This window comes from Perognathus longimembris, chromosome 16 (genome assembly GCF_023159225.1).
Source record: "Perognathus longimembris pacificus isolate PPM17 chromosome 16, ASM2315922v1, whole genome shotgun sequence".
Classification (NCBI taxonomy): Eukaryota; Metazoa; Chordata; class Mammalia; order Rodentia; family Heteromyidae; genus Perognathus; species Perognathus longimembris.
Genome location: NC_063176.1, coordinates 25413349 through 25433853, shown reverse-complemented (window position 1 = coordinate 25433853; position 20505 = coordinate 25413349). Strand labels below are relative to the sequence as shown.

Here is a 20505-nt window from a genome sequence, read left to right as displayed (position 1 = left end):
TTTTTTTTTTTGGCCAGTCCTGGGTCTTGGACTCAGGGCCTGAGCACTGTCCCTGGCTTCTTCCCGCTCAAGGCTAGCACTCTGCCACTTGAGCCACAGCGCCGCTTCTGGCTGTTTTCTGTATATGTGGTGCTGGGGAATTGAACCTAGGGCCTCGTGTATCCGAGGCAGGCACTCTTGCCACTAGGCTATATCCCCAGCCCACTTGACAACATTATTAAAATAATTTTATATTTGATGGTTGTCCATTGGTTCCTTCAAAAAAATTTTTTATTGTAAAGGTGCATACAGAGGGATTACAGTTACATAGGTCAGGTATTGAGTACATTTCTTTTTGAACAGTGTTACCCCTCCATCATTGTCTCCCAGTTTATTCCTTCCTTCCTGACCCCCTCACCCCAAGTTGTATAGTTTGTTTCCAACATAATAGTGAGTATCACTGCTGAATTAGTTCACCCTTTGTCCCACCATTTCTGTGCTTCTCCTTCCTCTCCCTAAATCAGATAAACTTACATACTAGACAAAGGGTACAAAAACAAAATAGTGACAAAGGGAAGAAAACAGGAAAAAAAAAAGAACCAAAAAAGTAAAAAGCAAAAAACAACAACAAAAAAAACAACCCTCTTGTTTCCATTTCTTGGAGAGGATCCAGATAGGGAAAGAAGAAGTAAAATTCTCCCTCTTTGCAGATGACGTGATCCTGTATTTAAAGAATCACTCTTATTTTTTTCAAAAATTTCAGTTTTCTAGAAAAGCATTGAACCACGCTACTGACTCTTTTTGTGTTGGTTATTTTTAAAAAATTAATTTATCTATTTATTGTCAACATGATGTAAAGTGGTTATGTTGATCATTTTATGCCTTGTCGGGCCTAGATTGTGATCCTCCTACTTGTGTTTCCCTATATTGCTGTAATGTCAGGCAAAGACCACTATGCTCACCCATTGTGTTTCCCCTGTAGCTGGGATGACTGGTATTTGGCTACTGTACTATGAGTTGAAGTTTCATGAATTCTACCTTCCCCAGGCTGGCCTTGAATTGTGATCTGATCTATGACTCCTAGGTGACTAAGATTATAGACTTGAGCCACTGTGCATGGCCTATTGTATCTTTTTGAACAAATATTATTAAAGGTCATTGTTTTGGACTGAGCTCCTATTCTAGGCTCCCACAGATCAAACCAAACTAGACCAAAATGGAGTCATTTATGCTAATGCCACATAAACTGAAACTCTAGGAAGTAGATCTTTAAATATGCCAGGTTTTTCTAAAAGTAGGAGATTCTAGTCTGAGTCAGTGTAAGAGGGAAGACCTGCCAGGTACTGGTGGCTCTTGCCTGTAATCCTAGCTACTCAGGAGGCTGAAATCTGCTGATGGTAGTTTGAAGCCAGCCCAGACAAGTCTGGAGACTCTTATCTCCAATTAACTACCAGAAAACTGGAAGTGGAGCTGTGTCCCAAAGTGGTAGAGTGCTAGCCTTGAGTGAAATAGCTCAGGGACAGTGCTCAGGCCCCTGAGTTCAAGCCCTATAAAAGATTAAGGAAAAAAAAAAGGAATTCCCTTTTGCCTTAAGCTTTAGAAAAACAAAAAGTTAACCTGAAAGAACTTGATGCTAACCAGTCAGTATTGAAAATTTCATTGTTCTGTTTCTTTGAGCTTACCTTCCAAAACTCTTTGTTCTGCTCTGTGGGAATTATCATTTCTTTTTATAGAATAGATGATATCCTATTCACAAATTCCATAGAAAAGCTAGCTAATCTATACCTAAATGTGTTTTGAGTTTTGTTGACCTCTAACAAATGAGCTTCATTGCTACTTGTTTAATTCCTTCTCCTTCTATTGCTTTTACTATAAGGGACATAGCCCACCTACCCACCTACCCACCCACCCACCCAGAAGTACACTCCCACCTCCAATATGTACAATACTAGGAAAATGATAATTCATTTAGTTACCTTATTATGATGATAGGGTTTTTCTTTATAGCCAAACTTAGGACATAACGTGGTTATTTTTCCTTTTCTGTACAATTCTGTACAAATTTTCGTTTTCCCAGATTTTTTTTAAGTTGGTAGAAGATGTTCTGTCCAAGAACTTTTTGACTTGATCCCATTTGGACTGGTTAATTTCTCTGCCTCTTGCTCAGTGTTGTTCATCTTTATCATCATCTGGGGGAATCTCCTTTCTTGTATTTGAACCCGTGTTTCCTGTAGTGTGTGTATGAGTGTGTGTGTGAGCAAGTGTGCACAGACACATGCAGATGTTTGTATTTACTGCCTTATTTTGTTAGAATACATCATCAAGTAGCATTTCTTGGGGCATAATACATCATCAAGTAACTTTTTAAAAAGTGAACAGGAGGTCCAAAATTTAAAGCTTTGTATACGTGAAAAATGTACTTGTGATTCTGCCTCTTAATTGTAGCTGAATATAGAATTTAAGTTAGAAATCAAGATCGTCTGGAATTTTCTGGGTTCCTTCTGCCTCTGCGCTTTTAGTGTCACTCTTGATGAGTGTCATTCTGCATTTTGAGCCTTTCTATGATACTTTTTACTTGGGTTCAGACTCTCTTACTTATCCCCATAGCTTTGAAATGTTACAAGATGTGCTTCAACTTGGTTGTATTTCAATCTGGAAATAACCTTTAGTTTGGAGAGCCTTACTTGTAAGTAGTCAGTTTTAGCCTTCATTGGAAATGTGTTAAACAAAGATGGAAAGATAATTTCTAACGAAGTAGTATTTGCATACCAACTGTTTCTTATGAAAACAAAATGAGTCCCAGAATCTCAATATGGAACAAGAAGACCAACTTAGATGCAAAAGAAAGAAGAACATTTCTTCACAATTCAGTTGGGATGGCTTGTGGGTTAATGGGTCCAGAATCCAGCTACAAACAGGGAGAGTGATACAAGTGATGCTGGAGCTCAGGAGCTTCCTTTGATAGTGGCTCTCAATTCTGTGTGCACAAAAATAATGATGTCAGGGCCCACCCTGCTCTGAATAAAAAAATAAAAAGGGGAAGTAGAGTCTGTATATATATCCTTAGGTGAATCTAATGAACACAGGTTGAAAACCATTCCTTTAGGAATTTCACAGCCAGATGAGTTATTAACATATCTATTTTAATTGCTATTGATATGAAAGAATCAGATTAGTTCTATGATGAATGAGAGGGATTGTGGGTAGTACAGTTGGAAAACTTAATTAATTAAAATCAGGAAAAGCTATGTCAAGGAGGTAATTTCTGAGTAGGTAGAGATTTCGTGGTGGAGAGAGAGGTGTGGGGAGAGTCCTCTAGACCAGGGAATGAATACTGTTAGGTGAGTCTGGTGGACTATCGTGTTGTGTGTGTAGTGTTTGGGGGAAGAGTAGAAGTAAAAATTGGATGTCAGGTTGCAACCCGATGATGCACAATGCCCATGGTCAGATGAAAGATTTTTGATTTTATCCTGAAGGTGTTGGGGAAACAGTTTGAGGATTTCTGATGAGTGAAATGACTTTTGGATCTTTGAAAACTTATTTGATGATATTAAGGAATATAGTTTGTATGAAATAATAAAAGCAACAGTAAATATATATGTCTCATTTTCACAATAAATAAATTATTTCCTACATTTCATTTCTACCTTACTCTAACTTTGTTGTATTCCTCTCCGTATCTTATAAATGAAGGAGCTGATGTGTGGAGCTTAAACTGTTGAAAAGTAACTTCGAAGACATGGGAGTGTCTTATTGGGTGGTGGTCATTCAGTGAGTTACAGGAGTTCGTCAGTTATGATATTATGTTAATATGATGATCAGATAGTATGTGGTCATCTGTTTTGTATACCAAGATATTTAAGCAATTCAGATACCACCTTAAATCAGCTACTGTGATAAGGAAATGTACTTTTCCATCTGAGGGATTTTTTCCTGATTATCAAATGGTAGAAGAGTATAGCCAGAGTGCTGAGGGATACTAGGTAAAAAAGAAGGGCAGAGTCATCATCAGGAGAAATCTTGGTTAGATTTTCTTAGCAAATGACAAGACCGGATGGAATCTCATGCAGGAGAAGAGGATAGCATCTTCCCTCCATCCCCTGCCCAGTGTTTTCAATACTGATTAAGGCTGGGGTGGAAATAAAACCATTACTGGTGCTAGAAATGGCAACATCCTTGGAAACAAAGTGTCACATTTCCTGATTTTATTTTCTCACTTTAGAATACCTGGATTTTCAATGGCAGGAGAAGAAGTAATCAGAAGACCGAGATGAATTTTAACACTATTCTAGAAGAGATTCTTATTAAAAGGTCACAGCAGAAAAAGAAGACATCACCTTTAAACTACAAAGAGAGACTTTTCGTCCTTACACAGTCCATGTTAACCTACTATGAGGGTCGAGCAGAGGTAGGTGACAACCACAATCATTTACTTTCTTGTGTTCCTGTTTCTTATTTTATCCAATTGCTCTGCTGTCCAGTCTTATGGAATAAACCTTGTGTTAATGAAGTGAAGGTTATGATTTATAATCATTTGGACTTGAAAAGTAACATTTACAATGTAGTAGAAATCATTTTCAAATCTGTTAATAGTTAAGTGTTATATAGAGATCCATTTTATATTATACTATTGAACTACTCTGCTAGAGAAAATAAATTACTAAATTGATTTTAGATCCTTATAAAATTCATTAGATATGTTGGGTACATGGCTTTCATCACATAAACTCCCATATCATGTATCAGAATCTCCTTATAGGAACATTTTTTCATTGTTAAGCAGAAATTACTTCAAACTGGTTGGTGATTTTTGTGGACCCAACCAACACATTATTGAAGTTAATCCAAGGTAGAATTTGTACTTTTAGTAGTAAGCAGTTACTGCAAGCCTCCTTTGATGGGATCAAAAGGAAGCAGCTTGCTAAAAACCCTGGTCAGTGAGCACCTGCCGCTGGAGGTTTGTGGTCAGCCAGCTCCTGGCTTGTCAGTTGCCTTAGTTTCTGCTTCCACCATTATATGGGGAATATAGATAAATAGTCATATCTGGCCAACTTTTTTGCTCCCAACACACTGGGTATGTCACTTTCTACTACTGACATGGTTTTATCTGCTAGGAACTTCTAGGGAGTTGCTGGGGATTCCGTTTCCCTTGTTCGACCATAGGCTGTTCATTATAAAATGGGTCACAAGTGAGTGCTTGGTGATCCTGATTGATTTTAATTATGCTTTTTTTTCCCCTTGGCATGCATTCTTCAAGTTGATTTACTTACTTTGTTGTTGTCTTACACCAATTGACTTCTCTATCAATGATCTGATCAGATATTTGGTCTGTTTTTCCCCAGTTCAGACAGAATTGCATTGCTTCTCATGGGTGGTTCTCAACTCCTGTTGAGTTCTGCTGTGACTTGTCATTGTGACCTGTTCATGTGAATTAGGACTATAGTGCCTAATCCTTAAATTCCTTTAACTTGAAAAAGGGTTATTTTTTTTCCCATTGTTACTCTATTTAGTGTGACTATGTGGGCTGGTTAGTTATCTAGTGGTGTCCTGGTCTCTGGAGGGGACTATCATGTGTTTATGTTATATATACTATGTTTCATTTATTAAATCTGAAAATTTCAAAAATCCCAAAGTCTTCAAATGAGGATTGTTACCAGAACTATGAATGATTACAAAATCTTTGAAGGGCAGTGCAGGGTGAGCAGCACACATTGCTGGTGAGAAGTGAAGGCCTTTGCCCTCAGAAGCAGTTAGCACAGGTTTATCCTAATTTGATTCATGGGTCAGGACAAACAGATGTTTGACTTTTTTATTTTTTTGGTGTGGATCTTGAGGTTTGAATTCAGGGCCTGGGTGCTGTTCCTGAGCTTTTTTTGCTCTTGGGTAGAACTGTATCAGTTGAGCCACAGTTCTACTTTTAGGTTTTTTTGGTGGTTAATTGGAGATATGAATCTCTCAGACTGGACTTTCCTGCCTGGGCTGACTTCAAACCACCATCTTCAGATCTTAGCCTCCTGAGTAACTAGGATTACAGGCATGAGCCGCAGGCCCCTGCTTTAAGATTTGTATCTTACCACTTCTCAGATTCTGAAGACTGATGTGGGGTTAAAAAAATATTGTTCCTTTTATTTCAGGGCAAGTGAAAGCATTTGCATCAAATTTTAGAAGTCACTAGACTATTCACCAGTTTGTAAAAAGTGGTACAGCTCTAAATGCCATAGTCTTCCTTTATTTCAGGGTTACATTGCATGTCTCCCAGGGGATGCCTGGAATTGGACAGTACCTATCTCTATGAATACTGTGCTTTGCCCTATTACATGCATAACTATGTACAATAATTTTTAAGTTACACATAATACAAGATTAGTAATAAGAAAATAGAACTAGTAAAAAGTGGAACTATAATACAGTACTGTAATAAAATGGCCAGTACTTACGCTGTTATGTTCAGTGGCCTTTATTCAATGAAGCATGGGTTACCTGAACACAAAAACACTATAATACCTCTACAGTTGATCTGGTAACAAGATTGGCTAAAAGTTTACCAGTGAGTGTGTGTAGTGTAGTATAGATTCTCTGGTGAGATGAAGCAGGACGCGTCCATCAGTTCTTGGATTGGCCTGAAAATCTCTTAAGAATTATTGTTTCTGGCATTTTTTCCTCTTAATATTTTTGGACCATGGTTAACTGCAGGTAGTAAACTTTGGAAGGCCAAATCAAAGCTAAGGGGGACTACTGTATTCTATAGCATTGTGGTTAGTGAGTGATTTTTCTGGTTCTGAAAATTCTCTATATATTTCTTGAAAACTCAGCATCATATTGGCATTTGTGCTTTCTTCTTTCTGGAATAAGATAATATTGACTTCCTTTTTATGTCCTAATTTCTTTTCTTCTGTCTCTTCTCCAATTTCAGATTCATGTTTTCTTCTAATCTTCCCTCAGATCTGTCCGTTCTCATCATTAATCACTTAAAAATGCTAGGTGTGACATTCAAGGATATGATTTATGTCCTTAATTTGCCAGAGTACATAAATTCACATAATAATATTTACTGCTTTGTTTTTTAAGAGGCTGAAATTCACTTAATGTAGTTGGGAGTAAAGTGGAGAATATTATTCCTTTTCCTCACGCTCTTAAATTTGTGTTGTCACTTGTGATTTTGCTGTGGTTTCATGCTTACAGAAAAGCTACAATTAGTATAAGGAACTTTCAAGTAACCTTTGGTGTTTGAGAAATTGTTTGTGGTTTTGTCTGTTTATTTTGTGCTTTTCATGGTCTCCACATATATAGAACTTATTAATATTATGTTGTTATTATTGTCATTTTTCATTTGACAGTTAAGTTGCTGATGTTGCTCTAAATAGGTCACTGTGCCTTGTCTAGTGATTAAGACAATCTCATTTACAACCACAGTGTAGTAATCAATATCAAGAGTCCATCAATAGCCAGACAAACTTCATTTATGGTTTCCTCTAATGTCTTTATGTCTGCTTCTCAAATAATGGCTGCTTCACCCTATCGCTTCCAATCCAGTATCTAATTCATGGATCATAAAATACATTTAATTAGTCAAGAAACAAAGTTTATTGTTTTAAATTGTATTAAGTTAATTTGATAGTGTTTAAATGTTCCTGGTAGGAGGAAAAGAAATGTGTGGATGTGCTCTTATCTGTTTCACATTGTAAAACACCAGCTATAATGTGAATTCCTATTGATTTTTTTGTAAAGGCCTACAAACATGGAATGAGAGTTAAAAGTCTTCATGTCATGGAGACTGGCTCCTGGGTGGAAGGAGTGACTTGTGTTAGTTTTATTGGGTTACCATACTGCAGTACAAAAACTACTTTTTGTAATATACCTGAGAGATAGGTCTTGAACAGTTGGTCATTTTCTTTTAACTCGTGAAAAATCCTTGTTCATAGCTGTTGCTCTACCATTTGAGCCATGCCTCCAGTCTGGCATTTTGCTGATTAATTGGAGATAGAGTCTCAAGGACTTTACTGCCTAGGCTGACTTCTAACTTTGAGATCCTCAGATCTTAACCTCCTCTGAATAGCTAGGATTATAGAACAGGTTAGCACTGTATAGTTATCTTAGTGTCATTTAACTACTTTTCTCCTGAATCCATTCAAAAGACTGTTAATAGGCACTGAAGTCATTTATTTATTTTTTAAAAAGCAATTTCATGTTAGAATTTATTAAATAGTGTTTCTATCCACCTCTCTTTTCCCACTTGACTATTTGAAGTAAACTTCTCTCTCTCTCTTTTTTTTTTTGGTCAGTTTTCAGGCTTGAACTGTGTGCCAGGGTGCTGTCTCTGAGCTCTTTTGCTCAAGACTAGTGCTCTACTACTTGAACCACAGCTCCACTTACGGCTCTTTTTGATGCTTGATTGGAGACAGAAGTCTCACAGACTTTCCTACCTGGGCTGACATTGAACCATGATCCTCATATCTCAGCCTCCTGAGTAGCCAGGATTACTGGTATGAACCATTGATTCCTGGCAGGAAACCTTTCTTAATCAGAAGTGTATGCAACTTTGTGCAAAATCTGCTTTTAGAAAACAATTATGTTTGACATCATGATTTGTATAAGTAGCATTTTATTTTTCCAGGAACTGTGGGGCTGGAGATTCTTAGAAATTTTTGAAGCTACTTCCTTTTGATTAGTAGTTTCTCTGAGAATAAATATGATGGCCTTCATTTTGAGAGACAGTTTAAAAGAAGACCAAATGATAAGAATGGAAGAAGCTTTGATAGCAAAAATGTAGTCTTTTATATATCCCTAAGTGTCCACTTGGCCTTCCAGTAGTTGAAATGTGATAGACAAAAAGCGTCTACTTCATACAGATGAAATAGCATATTCAAAGACTCTGGGGTGAAACAGAATGTGGTGTGTTTATGGAACTGTTCCATTCCTGCATCTATATAGATTTATATAGTCAATACTTACTCATACAAAGAAATGACTGATTTATTAGTAATAAAGAATAATTATATAAGTTTAGAGCTCAAAGAGACTTTGAGGAATGACCTTCAGATTTTTCACTTTTGGAAACTGAAGATGGGGAGAACTTTGCTTCAGGCCACCCAGAAGCTGATTGTTTACCTAGGGAAAAAATCACATCAGGATTGGCTTGGAGCAGCCTGTCCATGCCACTCCCTCAGCTTGGCTAAGGGTGCTCTACAGGAACAGATAATCTGTGGTTTGCAGTTCTAATAGATTCCATCAGGCTAAGGTTATTGCTCAGTGACAGAAGCATGAAGTATGAGACTGTAGGTTCAAACCCCACCACTGCTGTGTGTGTATGGGAATGAATAGTGGATAGCATCTAATGACTCTTGAAACCTTCTGTGTAAAAATGCTTGTCACTCTTAGTACCTCTGAAGCATTGCTCCTGTTGTGACTCCTTTGTCCCCTTCTTCTCTGGTTATCCAAGTCCCATCTTAATCCTCTTCAATGGGAGGCCTGGAACATTTCCTTGGTTATAAAGGTTTTGCCTTTTGTAAACTACGTTTAGAGTCCTGTACACTATTGTTATTCCTTTTCTCCCTCACCAGCCATCTGTACACAATAATCTCTTCCAGGCCTAAACATTGTTGCTTCATAATTTAAAAGTATCTGCCAATGCCTTGTGCCTATTAGAGTTTTCATGGATAATGATTACAATACTGCTGATCACTACATACTTAAATTCAGCAAAGAGATCATTAGACATTGGGATAATAATTTTCCATGTAATTCCATTTTTAGATCTACTACTTAAATGTAGAAACAAAAATTGTTTTTAAAATTTAATATTTGCGAATATTAGTCTGTCCTGCAAAGCAAAATATGGATATTATTCCACACAACCAGAATATAAAGTGTCAGAAAAGATCCCATGGAAATTTGAGAAATTGAAACTACATTTTATGTTCCTTCTAAAACTCAGACATATAGAAAATTATGTGCAGAAAGTAGCTTAGATACATCTCTGTTATTGAGCAATGAATTCAATAGAATTCTTTCAAGTCTTTCAGGAAGACTTACTGTTAGCTTTGTACTTTGTGATTTGAAGCCCAAATATTTGGTAGTTAAAGTTTCAACTAATATACTACTTCAGAAAAAAAAAGTAGATTATAGCATTTTTTTCGTCAGTTGTGGGACTTGAACTCAGGGCCTGGGCATCATCCCTGAGCTCTTGTGCTCAAAACTAGTAGTGCTCTACTATTTTGAGCCACAGCACCATTTCTGGATTTTTGGTAATTAATAGGAGTTGAGTCTCACAGACTTTCCTGCCCAGGCTGGCTTTGAACTGCCAATCTTCAGATCTTAGCTTCCCAAGTAGCTAGCATTATAGGCTTGAGCCACTGACAGTTGGTGACCTTTTCAAGTTTTAATCTTAGAAAACTACCTCTAAGATTTCCATGATTTTACATGATAAGTACCTGTAAAGAAAAACTGCAAAATATGTATAACGTAGTTGTTGATTAGGTAAATAAATAATTAAGACACATGCATGCAGAGCTGGGTACAGGTGGCTTATACCTGTAACCCTAGCTACTCAAGAGGCTGAGATCTTAGGCTCATGGTTCAAAGCTAGCCTGGCAGGAATGTCCATGAGACTCTTATCTACAATGAACTACCAAAAGCTGGAAGTGGAGCTATAGCTCAAGAGCTAGTATACTAGCCTTGAGCAAAAAGAAGCTCAAGATCAGAACATAGACACAAAGAAAGAGACATGCATGCAATCTCTAAGGATTTTTAATAGGTTGTAGGAAAGCCATTTTCCCTTTATTTTAGTTATATAAAATAACCTTTTTTCGGATCTATCTTTTTTGGTTATTGTTTCAGTACCAGGTTTTTTTTTTTTTTTTTGGCCAGTCCTGGGCCTTGGACTCAGGGCCTGAGTACTGTCCCTGGCTTCTTTTTGCTCAAGGCTAGCACTCTGCCACTTGAGCCACAGCGCCGCTTCTGGCCGTTTTCTGTATATGTGGTGCTGGGGAATCGAACCTAGGGCCTCGGGTATCCGAGGCAGGCACTCTTGCCACTAGGCCATACCCCCAGCCCTCAGTACCAGGTTTTGAACTCAGGGCCAGTGCTGTTTGGCTTGCTTGCTCAGCGGGCACTCACCACTTGAACCATTCCCCCACCCTAGCTTTTTACTGGTTATCTCATGTGTTTGCTAGAATCTCATGGATTTTTATACCTAGATTGACTTTGAACTTTAATCCTTCAGATCTCAGCCTCCTGGTTAGTTAAATACAGGCATGAGCCACATTTGCTTGGCTCAAGCTGTTCCTTAATTTTATTTGCCATTGCAAAAGTAACATAAAGAGTGTAATTTCTTGCTCCTTGTTATATAATATGTAAATTTTCCTCTTTTTAGAGGATTAGGGATATAACTTCCTGGTGTATGAGAACTGTGCACTTTTTTTTTTTTTTTTTTTTTTTTGCCAGTCCTGGGGCTTGAACTCAGGATATGGCTAGCACTCCACCACTTGAGCCAGAGTGCCATTTCTTCCCTTTTCTGTTTATGTGGCATTGAGGAATCAAACCCAGGGCTTCATGCATGGTAGGCAAGCACTGTACCATTAAGCCATATTTCCAGCCCCAAACTGTGCACTTTTATTTGTAAATTTGTAATATGGGATTTAGCACCTTGGTGTGAGTTTTTGCCCCTCTGTTGTACAATGGAAAGCTAGTGACTAGGTCTAGGGTTCAGTGGCTCTGATGATTGCTATGATACAAGAGGAATGGAGCTGGCTTGGTTCAGCTTACAGTCTGATGAGACTACATAGTTCCACAATTACAGGTCATATGACTTACTTTCTTCTGTCACCTCCATCCACTGTGCTGTGGGGGGTGGGGGAGCTCTTGAGATGGAGTTCCAGTTTCCCATCCCATGTGCTTCTGCTGTTTCACTGCCTCCGCATTTCTAGATCACCTGGGACTTAACTGCACTGGCTTTGGGTTTCTGGGTATATTATGGGCCTTCCTTCTAGGGGATTTCAGGATTTCCTTCTGCCCTTCAACTTTACATAGCAGAGATTCCACAGAAGTTCAAAGGCTTTGTCTAACACTGGCTTCATTCCATTTTCCTAAGCATCTCTACAAAGTATCTGTAAATAATGCACACATTTGTCCCCTGGTGTTTTTTTATAAGTGAAGAAACTGGGTGACTGCCTAATCAGGTGCCCTTCCACTTGACAAGGTGCCTCACGACATTTTATCCTTCTGGCTAGTAAGCTGTTAAACCACACAGAGCTACTTCCCCCACCAGCTACTTCACTTCACTGACCACCTCTGCCTCCGTTTCCTTCCTCCTTGCCTTCTTTGGCTGTATGTTAGGCCTTAAAAAGGGTGATCTTTCCCTTTGCTATTAGTGTTTTGTTCTTTTCCTTGCTGGCCTTTCTGTGAGGTGGTGGGACCCAGTGCATTTAATGATATCAGAGTTCACAGCCCATTAGCATTTATTCTCTGTGGCAGTGCCTACATTTAGATGTTTTTCCTTTTAGATTTCTGATCTTTCTTGTGTGTTTTACCAAAACTTGTTTGTGCTCTGTGGCTTGTCTGACTCTCTTAATACATTCCACCCCTGAGTGTAGTAAGGTATATATTATTTGGAATTTGCCATTATAACCATCTAGAAGTATACAGCTCAGCAACAGAAAGTGCATTTATAATGTTATTAACTTAAGGGCATTGCAAGGCAAATCCCCAATAAGTCACACCCACTAGGGTGGCCTTAATTCACAAGAGTGAAAAATGAAGCAGAATCTAAAGAAATTGGAACCCTAATACACTGCCAATGGGAATGTAAAAATGTCACAGCTGCACTGAAGAACATCATAGTTTACAGAATATGATCTAAAAGACAAAACAATTGTATTCATAACCACTACAAATAAACGTATGTCTGCCCCAAAACATTTACATGAATATTTATAGCTGTACTTATAATAATCAAAAGGTAAAAAAATGCCTAAATGTCTTATCCACACAAATAATTTTTGGTATATCTACACAATAGAGTACAATAAAATGAAATTAGGCTGGTTATGAGTGGCTCAGACTTGTAATTCTAGCTTCTCAGGAGACAGAAATTGGGAGGATCACAGTTTGAGAGAAAAAGTTCACACGTCATTAATCTTGACCAATAGCTTGGGTACAGTGGACTGCTCCTGAAATGGGATGTGCACAGTTGGCTCCTCCTAGGAACAGATTCATCACTCCATTGGAGGGAAGTGATGGGTGAAGTGAGCTTGGCAAAACCATAGAGAGGCCACTCGTCCACGTTAGTCTAAGGAGACAAGAATGTTGAATGTCTACCACTTACCTAACATTTGCCGTAGTCTTACTAGAGAAATCCAAGGCTAAGAGACCATAATAACTAGTTTAAGGATTCATTGCTAATAAGTGTGAAAGTTGGGATTTAAGCCAGTTCTTTCTTAAACTAGGGCTCATTCCAGTTCACACCTGTGTCAGGTCTAGGGGATCTCCAGTACTACTCCCTCAGGTTGTGATTGGCCAGGAAGATTCACAACTATCTTTTTTTTTTTTAAGTTTTTATTATAAAACTGATGTACAGAGAGGTTACAGTTTCACACGTTAGGCATTGGATACATTTCTTGTACTGTTTGTTACAACTATCTTTTGTTGCAGAAAAACAAAGAAAGGGAAAAGGCAGATGGAGTGGAGTCTGGAGGAAGCTCAGTGCTGCTTGCTTCTCAGAGTCCTTTCCCCATGGAGTCACATGGAACATGCTGGAACATGCTGAAAACCTAGCAATTAGCTGCAGCAATGCATAGGAACTGTTGTCTACTTGACACGTGTGAAATCATTACAGCTCAGTGCCCTAGGTTTATATTGAGAGCTGGTCACTTAAAGTGCCCTCTGCCCAGCATTGTTCCCATGTTCCAGAGTGCCAGAAGGAAAACAATTTTGGTTTGATAAACTGTTTAGACACAGTGAGATACTCTGCCAGGAATGGCAAGATTGTCCTCAAATCCAGCTTCCCAGATGCCAGCCAAGAACCAGCCTTTTGAAGAATAGCAGTCTTCAGCCACTGTGTTAATTGTTTTTCTGCATGCTGACCAAATATAAAAATAAGGAAATTGAGAAAGGATTGAGTCCTTATCATTAGGTTCCCTTTCTGCAAGTGTCTGCAGGGCCCTTGATGGTGGTTTTCCAATATGGTGTCTTGGCTAGACAGTTCTGCATTGATGTGCAGCTTGTATGTGTATAAGAGAATAACTTGCTTCTTGCAAGTTTCCCCATGTTCACCCAGAACTACTGTCCCTCCAAAAGTGATGAATTACCATTGCTTATCTCAGATGGAGCTTTCTAAATCCAAGTCTGTATTCATAGTGACTCTTCTCTTTTGAAAGGCCCTCATTTGAATAGCTGAGGTCTGCTATTCGTGTTTCCAGTGGAAATATTGGTTCTTTTGTTCCAGAACCCAGACACCATGTCTCCGATTCACTGTTACTTGGGTGGTTTCTGACTAAAAGTGGAACGATTTCCTTTACTTGGCCTCTCTGTGTCTGGGTCACATGACCTTTGTGCTCATGTGCAGAGCCTGACATGATGTCTGTGGTATATAGCTGTCATAAGCACATTGAAGGGGATTCTGCCACAGGAGACCAGTTCTAGGTGGGCTCACCATTGGTGTCTCAAGTATCCATCACCCAAGTCCTTGTATTCTGAGTTACCATCTTGACATCACAGATGGATGGGAACCCATATCCTTTTCTTTTTCTTGGGTCTGATGACATCCTTCAGTTTTCAAGTAAAAAATTATTTTCCTGATTGGCTTCACATAATTACTTTTCCATTAGTCCAATAGTCTTCTTTAAAGTTTAGTTCAGCAGATTTTCTGACTGAAACAAGAAACACTAGTCTTTTTTTTTTTTCCTTTGGGAATTCTGGGGCTGGTACTCAGAGCCTCATGCTCACTCTATTTGCTCAAACAAAGTTGCTGCTTTTCCACTTGAGCCATTCCTCTAGTCTGGCATTTTTCTAGTTGATGACAGATGGAATCTCATAGACTTTTCTGCCTAAGCTAGCTTCAAACTATGTCCTTTGGATCTTAGCCTCCTGAGTAGCGAGGATTATGGATGTGAGCCCCTGACCCCTGACAAGACAGACTAGTTGTGGTGTTGGGTGACCATGTCTACATCTGGGGCTATGGTACTTCTAGTATATGTAACAGTGAACAAGTAAATGTCACAGCTCCGTGCCTCATTTTCCTTCCCTGTGAAACAGAGAGAATAATAACTACCACCTCCTGGGAAGGTTGCTCTGGGGATCATCTGAAATGGATACATCTAAAATGTGTACAGAATGTAAAAGCCAAACTTGGGACATGGTGACCCTCGAAGAGAAGTTTGTCATATTGTCTCTGTTCTTAAGTCTCAGGATGTGAAAATCCATTCTCTTCTTTGAGTTCTCATTCTGGTTTGAGTAGATAAAGTTCCTTACCTTACCTCACAGTCTAAAACTTTAGCATTGCTTAATGTAAATGAATCACATAGATTGTTAATCAGCAGTAGAAAATCTAAGATTGTTTGAAAGACCGAAAGAAGTTTTAGGGTGGAGAGTGAGTGCGTCCACCATTACAGGCCAGAATCACAGAGCCCCAGGCCATCTGGAGCTCCACCCATGAGTCTTCTCAACTTTGAACTGAGCAATCACTGACTAGATCCTTGTGGTGGGCTTTTGGTTATCTTCTGAGGAAGGAAAATGTATTTCCTCCCCTCAAAGGCCTGGAGAGACTGTGAACAGTCTATTCTCAGCCTGTCTCTGCAGGTAAAGGCCAGAATCAAGAATACTGATTCTTAAAACACTTTTCCTATATAGATGGTAAAATCCCAAGCCAATGGCCTCTCTGTACCTGTTGTTTATCTATCTGCTTGTCAGGTTTTGATAATGTTGTTTATATCAACACACATACATTTTTTTTTGCACTGGGGATCGAACCCACAATATTGTACTTGCTAGGCAAGTGCTTTGCCACTGAGCTACATCCCAGCCCTTAAAGCCATAACTCTTAAGAAGTTTGTTAGCTAAACTTTATTTTAATAACTCTCAAACATCCAAAAGCAGCAAATTCAAAACAAAATCCTCTCACCAGCAGGGAACATTCTACTTTTCCTCCTTCTCTCCTCTCCCCCTACCCTTTACCTCCTCTGGGCCAGCACGAGGTTCCTGTTAGGTTTTTAAAGTAGGTAGCTGGTAAAGGAGAACGCCACGCGGTATTCAGGCAGGAGAGAACGTTTATTACCGAACTGCTGGCCCGTGGCCAAGATGATCCATGGCCAGAGAGAAGGGAGAGCGAGAGAGAGAGAGCGAGAGAGAGAGAGAGCGAGAGAGAGAGAGAGCGAGAGAGAGAGCGAGAGCGAGCGAGAGCGAGAGAGAGAGAGAGAGAGAGAGAGAGAGAGAGAGAGAGAGAGAGAGAGAGAGAGAGAGAGAGAGAGAGAGAGAGAGAGAGAGAGAGGGAGAGAGAGAGAGAGAGAGAGAGAGAGAGAGAGAGAGAGAGAGAGAGAGAGAGAGAGAGAGAGAGAGAGAGAGACCACCCAGCCCTGCTTTATCTAGGGCAGGGGCAAGGGGTGTGGCCAGGTGGATTAGGAGGTGACCTCAGGGAAAGGGGAGGTAACTGCCTCCAGGTCTGCAGGTTACCCAGGTAACTGGGTGGAGACTTAATGAGGTGGGGACATCTGCATGTAGCCCTCCGGGAGAGGACCTAACAGTTCCATGTGGTCCAGCCTACACTTTCAACTCCAGCTGGAAATGATCTCCCTGCTTGTTGGATGGCCCTAGCTCTTCCTTGTGCATAAATCCTTGACATGTGTCTCATTCTGTGAACTCAGCCCCTCCAGCTTCCTTTCTTCTCACTTTCCACTTCTGTGTACTGGTCCACAGAACTTCAAGGACCTCCCTTTTTCTGCCTACCTCTCTAGTGTGGGTTCTGATCCCACCTGACATTAGCTTTAAGGCGACAGCATCCGTTCCAATGGCTCTGTTGAGCATCCACAGTCAGTTAGCATGATGACTTCCTCAGTCTGTTACACAAGGCCTGCCTCTTGAGGTCTGCAGTCTCCCACAGTCTTCTCAAGTTTCAAGTATATGAAAAGAAACTAAAAATTCCTCCCTTCTCATTTCCAGCTCAGTAATTGGTACCATGGTCTGTCTGCCCCTCTGCTTGTGCCAGAAACATGAGAATCTGTCTAAACTGACCCTGGTTTAGACATTTCCTCTCTCTCATCTGGACTTTAAACAGGTTCTGACAGATCCTTCTAAATACAGCTCAGTCCTGCCATGTCCGTCTCATCTCTACTGCTACCATGATCTGAGCCATTGCTGTCTCTTCTTAGGTGACTACACTAAGTAGCCACTGAGTTAGGCTATATATCTCACAAAGTCCTTAAATAAAAATAGTTCTTAAAAAGAAGGATTTTTTTCTCTTGTTGTGGGGATGAAATTAAAAAGGCTGAAGAAAAGCTGTACACAGCTTAATGTGAATGGTTTCACACTTGGTAAGCCTGGATTGTGTCTTTTTCTTCCATTATCCTAGCTGGTATCTATTATTTTGGCTCAAGATGGCTCCTGGAACTCTGTCCATCTTGTCTGAATTTAACACTGAATTGTCCGAAGATGAAAGCAAGCTAGAAAGGCAAGAAAATACTTCTCTGCCAGAGCCAATTTCCATTAGTAATTAGCTAATTAACTCATTAAACAATTTAGACTATACTAAGGATTGAACTCAGGCCTTGGGCAAGTGCTCTGCCACTTGAGCCACACCCCCATGCTCTTTTGTGCTCTCATAATTTTTCAAATAGGATCTCATAGTTTTTGTCCTACTAGGCTTCACTCAAAATCCTTTCAACTTAAGCCTTGAGAGTAGCTGAGATTGCAGGCATGAGCCACCATACCCAGCACATCTGCTATTTTAAAAGTACTTTTGAATTAGAACAATCTATATGCTACAGTGACACGTTTGGGGATGGCGTTCTCTGTCCTCCTACTAGTGATAATCTTATATCAGGCATGTCCTATGTGTTTGTGAGTATTGGCTGTAATCCTTTTAACTATAGGAGGTAAATACTAGTCTTCAATTTTACAGATGAGAAAAGCAAAGAACAGAGAAACCTAGGACATTATCCAGTGTCAGAGTCAATAAGAAAAGATTTGAGAACATGGGCAGTCTGATCCCAGAGCCATGGACTGTGACTTTGTGCCTCCTTGGGGGTAATTTTGTGATGCTCTTTGGCTGGGCAAACTGTATGATTTAAAAGGATCTGACATATATTCATTTTTATATTCCCCAGAATGAGTTACCCATCAAGAAAGCCTGACAAGCTGGCATACAGTGACTTGTCATGTTCTGTTTTCCTTTGAAGGAAGAGAAGCTTTTGATCAAAGGTGTTCCCTGCTATTGGGTGTTTCAGTCACCAGAGCTCCACTGTTGCTGGCATGAAAAGGAAGTGCTCACGTAGTTGCTGGCTGAATCAGTTTCAGGTTGTCAAACAGAGCTAAAATAACAGCTCACAGCCCTCAAAGGGTAAAAATAGTACAGTCACATGAGACTCAGCCGTCTGTTTTAAAAACGGATTTGCAAAACTCATGAAGTCAAGGTTAACCTTTTCTGATTGAAAAGAGAATTGGGTAGACAATGGTCATTTCTGTTGTCTTCCCGCAATCATAGGGAACTTACCACTTAAGGTAGAATCCCCTTTATGCCACTTCATTTTCAAAGACAGTCATCTTTGACATTAGTTTTCAGAAGAGCCTTTTGGGGTCTAGAGGTAGATAGGAGTATCTTTCTTTGAACAAAACTAATGGCTTCTGTTTTTATTTTTTTATTTTTTATTTTTTTTTATTTTTTATTTTTTTTTGGCCAGTCCAGGGCCTTGGACTCAGGGCCTGAGCACTGTCCCTGGCTTCTTCCCACTCAAGGCTAGCACTCTGCCACTTGAGCCACAGCGCCACTTCTGGCCGTTTTCTGTATATGTGGTGCTGGGGAATCGAACCTAGGGGCCTCGTGTATCCGAGGCAGGCACTCTTGCCACTAGGCTATATCCCCAGCCCCTCTGTTTTTATTTTTATATTACAGTAGCTTAATATATGGAGCATTTATTTTTGCTTTTAACTCTCTTCCCAAAGATGTACATGAGTGGATTAAAAAAATTATACCACAACCTTAGGAAATTGTTTTAGAGCCAAAAAGAGGCACAGAGAGGTTAAGTAATGTATCCAGTGAGACACAGTGAGCAAGTAGTGGAAATAATATTCAAAGGACGGTGTGCTCCAGGTCTTTGTGTTCACTCTTGAGGAATCCTGGTGGTTCTTTGCTTCATGGGATATAAGACATTGTAAACAGTGGAAGGTGGGGTGTGGTTTTCCTTTATTTTTGTTTTTCAAAGGGTACCAAAATTTTCTTTCTTTAAAAAGTATTTTTAGCTGGGTGCTGATGGCTCACGCCTGTTAATCCTACTTACCCAGGAGGCTGAGATCTGAGGATTGAGATTCAAAGCCAGCTTGGGCCAAAAAGTCCCTGTGAGACTCTTATCTCCAATTAATCACACAAAAACTGGAAGTGGCACTGTGACTCAAGTGGTAGAGTGCTAGCCTTGAGCACAAAGGGGCTCAGGAACAATGCTCAGGCCCTGAGTTCAAGTCCCATAACCGACAAGAAAAAAATATAGTAAGTTTTTTTTTTTTTTTTGAGAATAACAGCAGACTCAGAAATAGAACCAGGTCCCTTCTTCCTTCCTTCCCTCCCTCCCTCTCCCTTCTGGGCCCCTGAGTGACAGCTATGATTATTACAGCCATGGTTCCTCACTGACATGTAGATTATGTACAGCCCCTAGCATTACTCTTTATAACCTATCCCCATTCCAGCTTCCAGACTTCTTCTGTCTCTCTCCTAGCCTCTTCAGTATATTTAACTCACCAGTCACACTGCAGTCTTTACACATGTAGCCCCATTGCTTTGCTTGTGATGTTCTCTGTGTCTATCATATTTTCCCTCTTGTTTGTGGGAACAACTCTTATTCATGATTTCTTTTTTGTTTTTGTTTTTACTTTATTTTATTTTCTTATTTATCGTCAAAGTGATGTACAGAGAGATTACAGTTTCATACGTTAGGCCTTGGGTATTCATGATTTCTGTCCCAGCACAAAGAGGCCCTTCATGGGTGAACGAATGAAGTCTTTTCTGGCTCTCCTCTGGATGAGTTTCCCAGTATGCTCAGTAAAAGATTTCCTATACGGCCTTAGGGCTACTCATCCCTTCCATTCAGTTGGAAGATACTTGAGGACTGAGCTGTGCCTTACTGTGTAAATGTGGGATGCTGGAGGAGAGGAGGCATGTAAGGTAGACAATGGAAAGGCAAGAGGTGTCTATTCACTTAATCCCTGACTTTGAAAGTATCTAACTTTGCTGTTGAGAGATCACTTACTCAGCATGATCTACTTCCTGTCACGACCACAGATGACAGTGAAGATTACAGTCATAGTATCCATGAAGTGTGCCAGCTGTGA

The 20505-nt window shown here is 39.7% G+C and overlaps 1 protein-coding gene across 6 annotated transcripts in view; it reads left to right on the top strand.

The window, feature by feature from the left end:
- Window positions 1-20505, top strand: part of Tec (tec protein tyrosine kinase) — a 94624-nt gene that overhangs the window by 32616 nt on the left and 41503 nt on the right. For all 6 annotated transcript variants that reach the window (XM_048363929.1, XM_048363931.1, XM_048363933.1 and 3 more), the window contains one exon: window positions 4202-4387. In XM_048363929.1, coding sequence (XP_048219886.1) covers window positions 4250-4387 — 138 coding nt within the window. In that variant the 5' untranslated portion in view covers window positions 4202-4249. The remainder of the gene's footprint in view (window positions 1-4201; window positions 4388-20505) is intronic.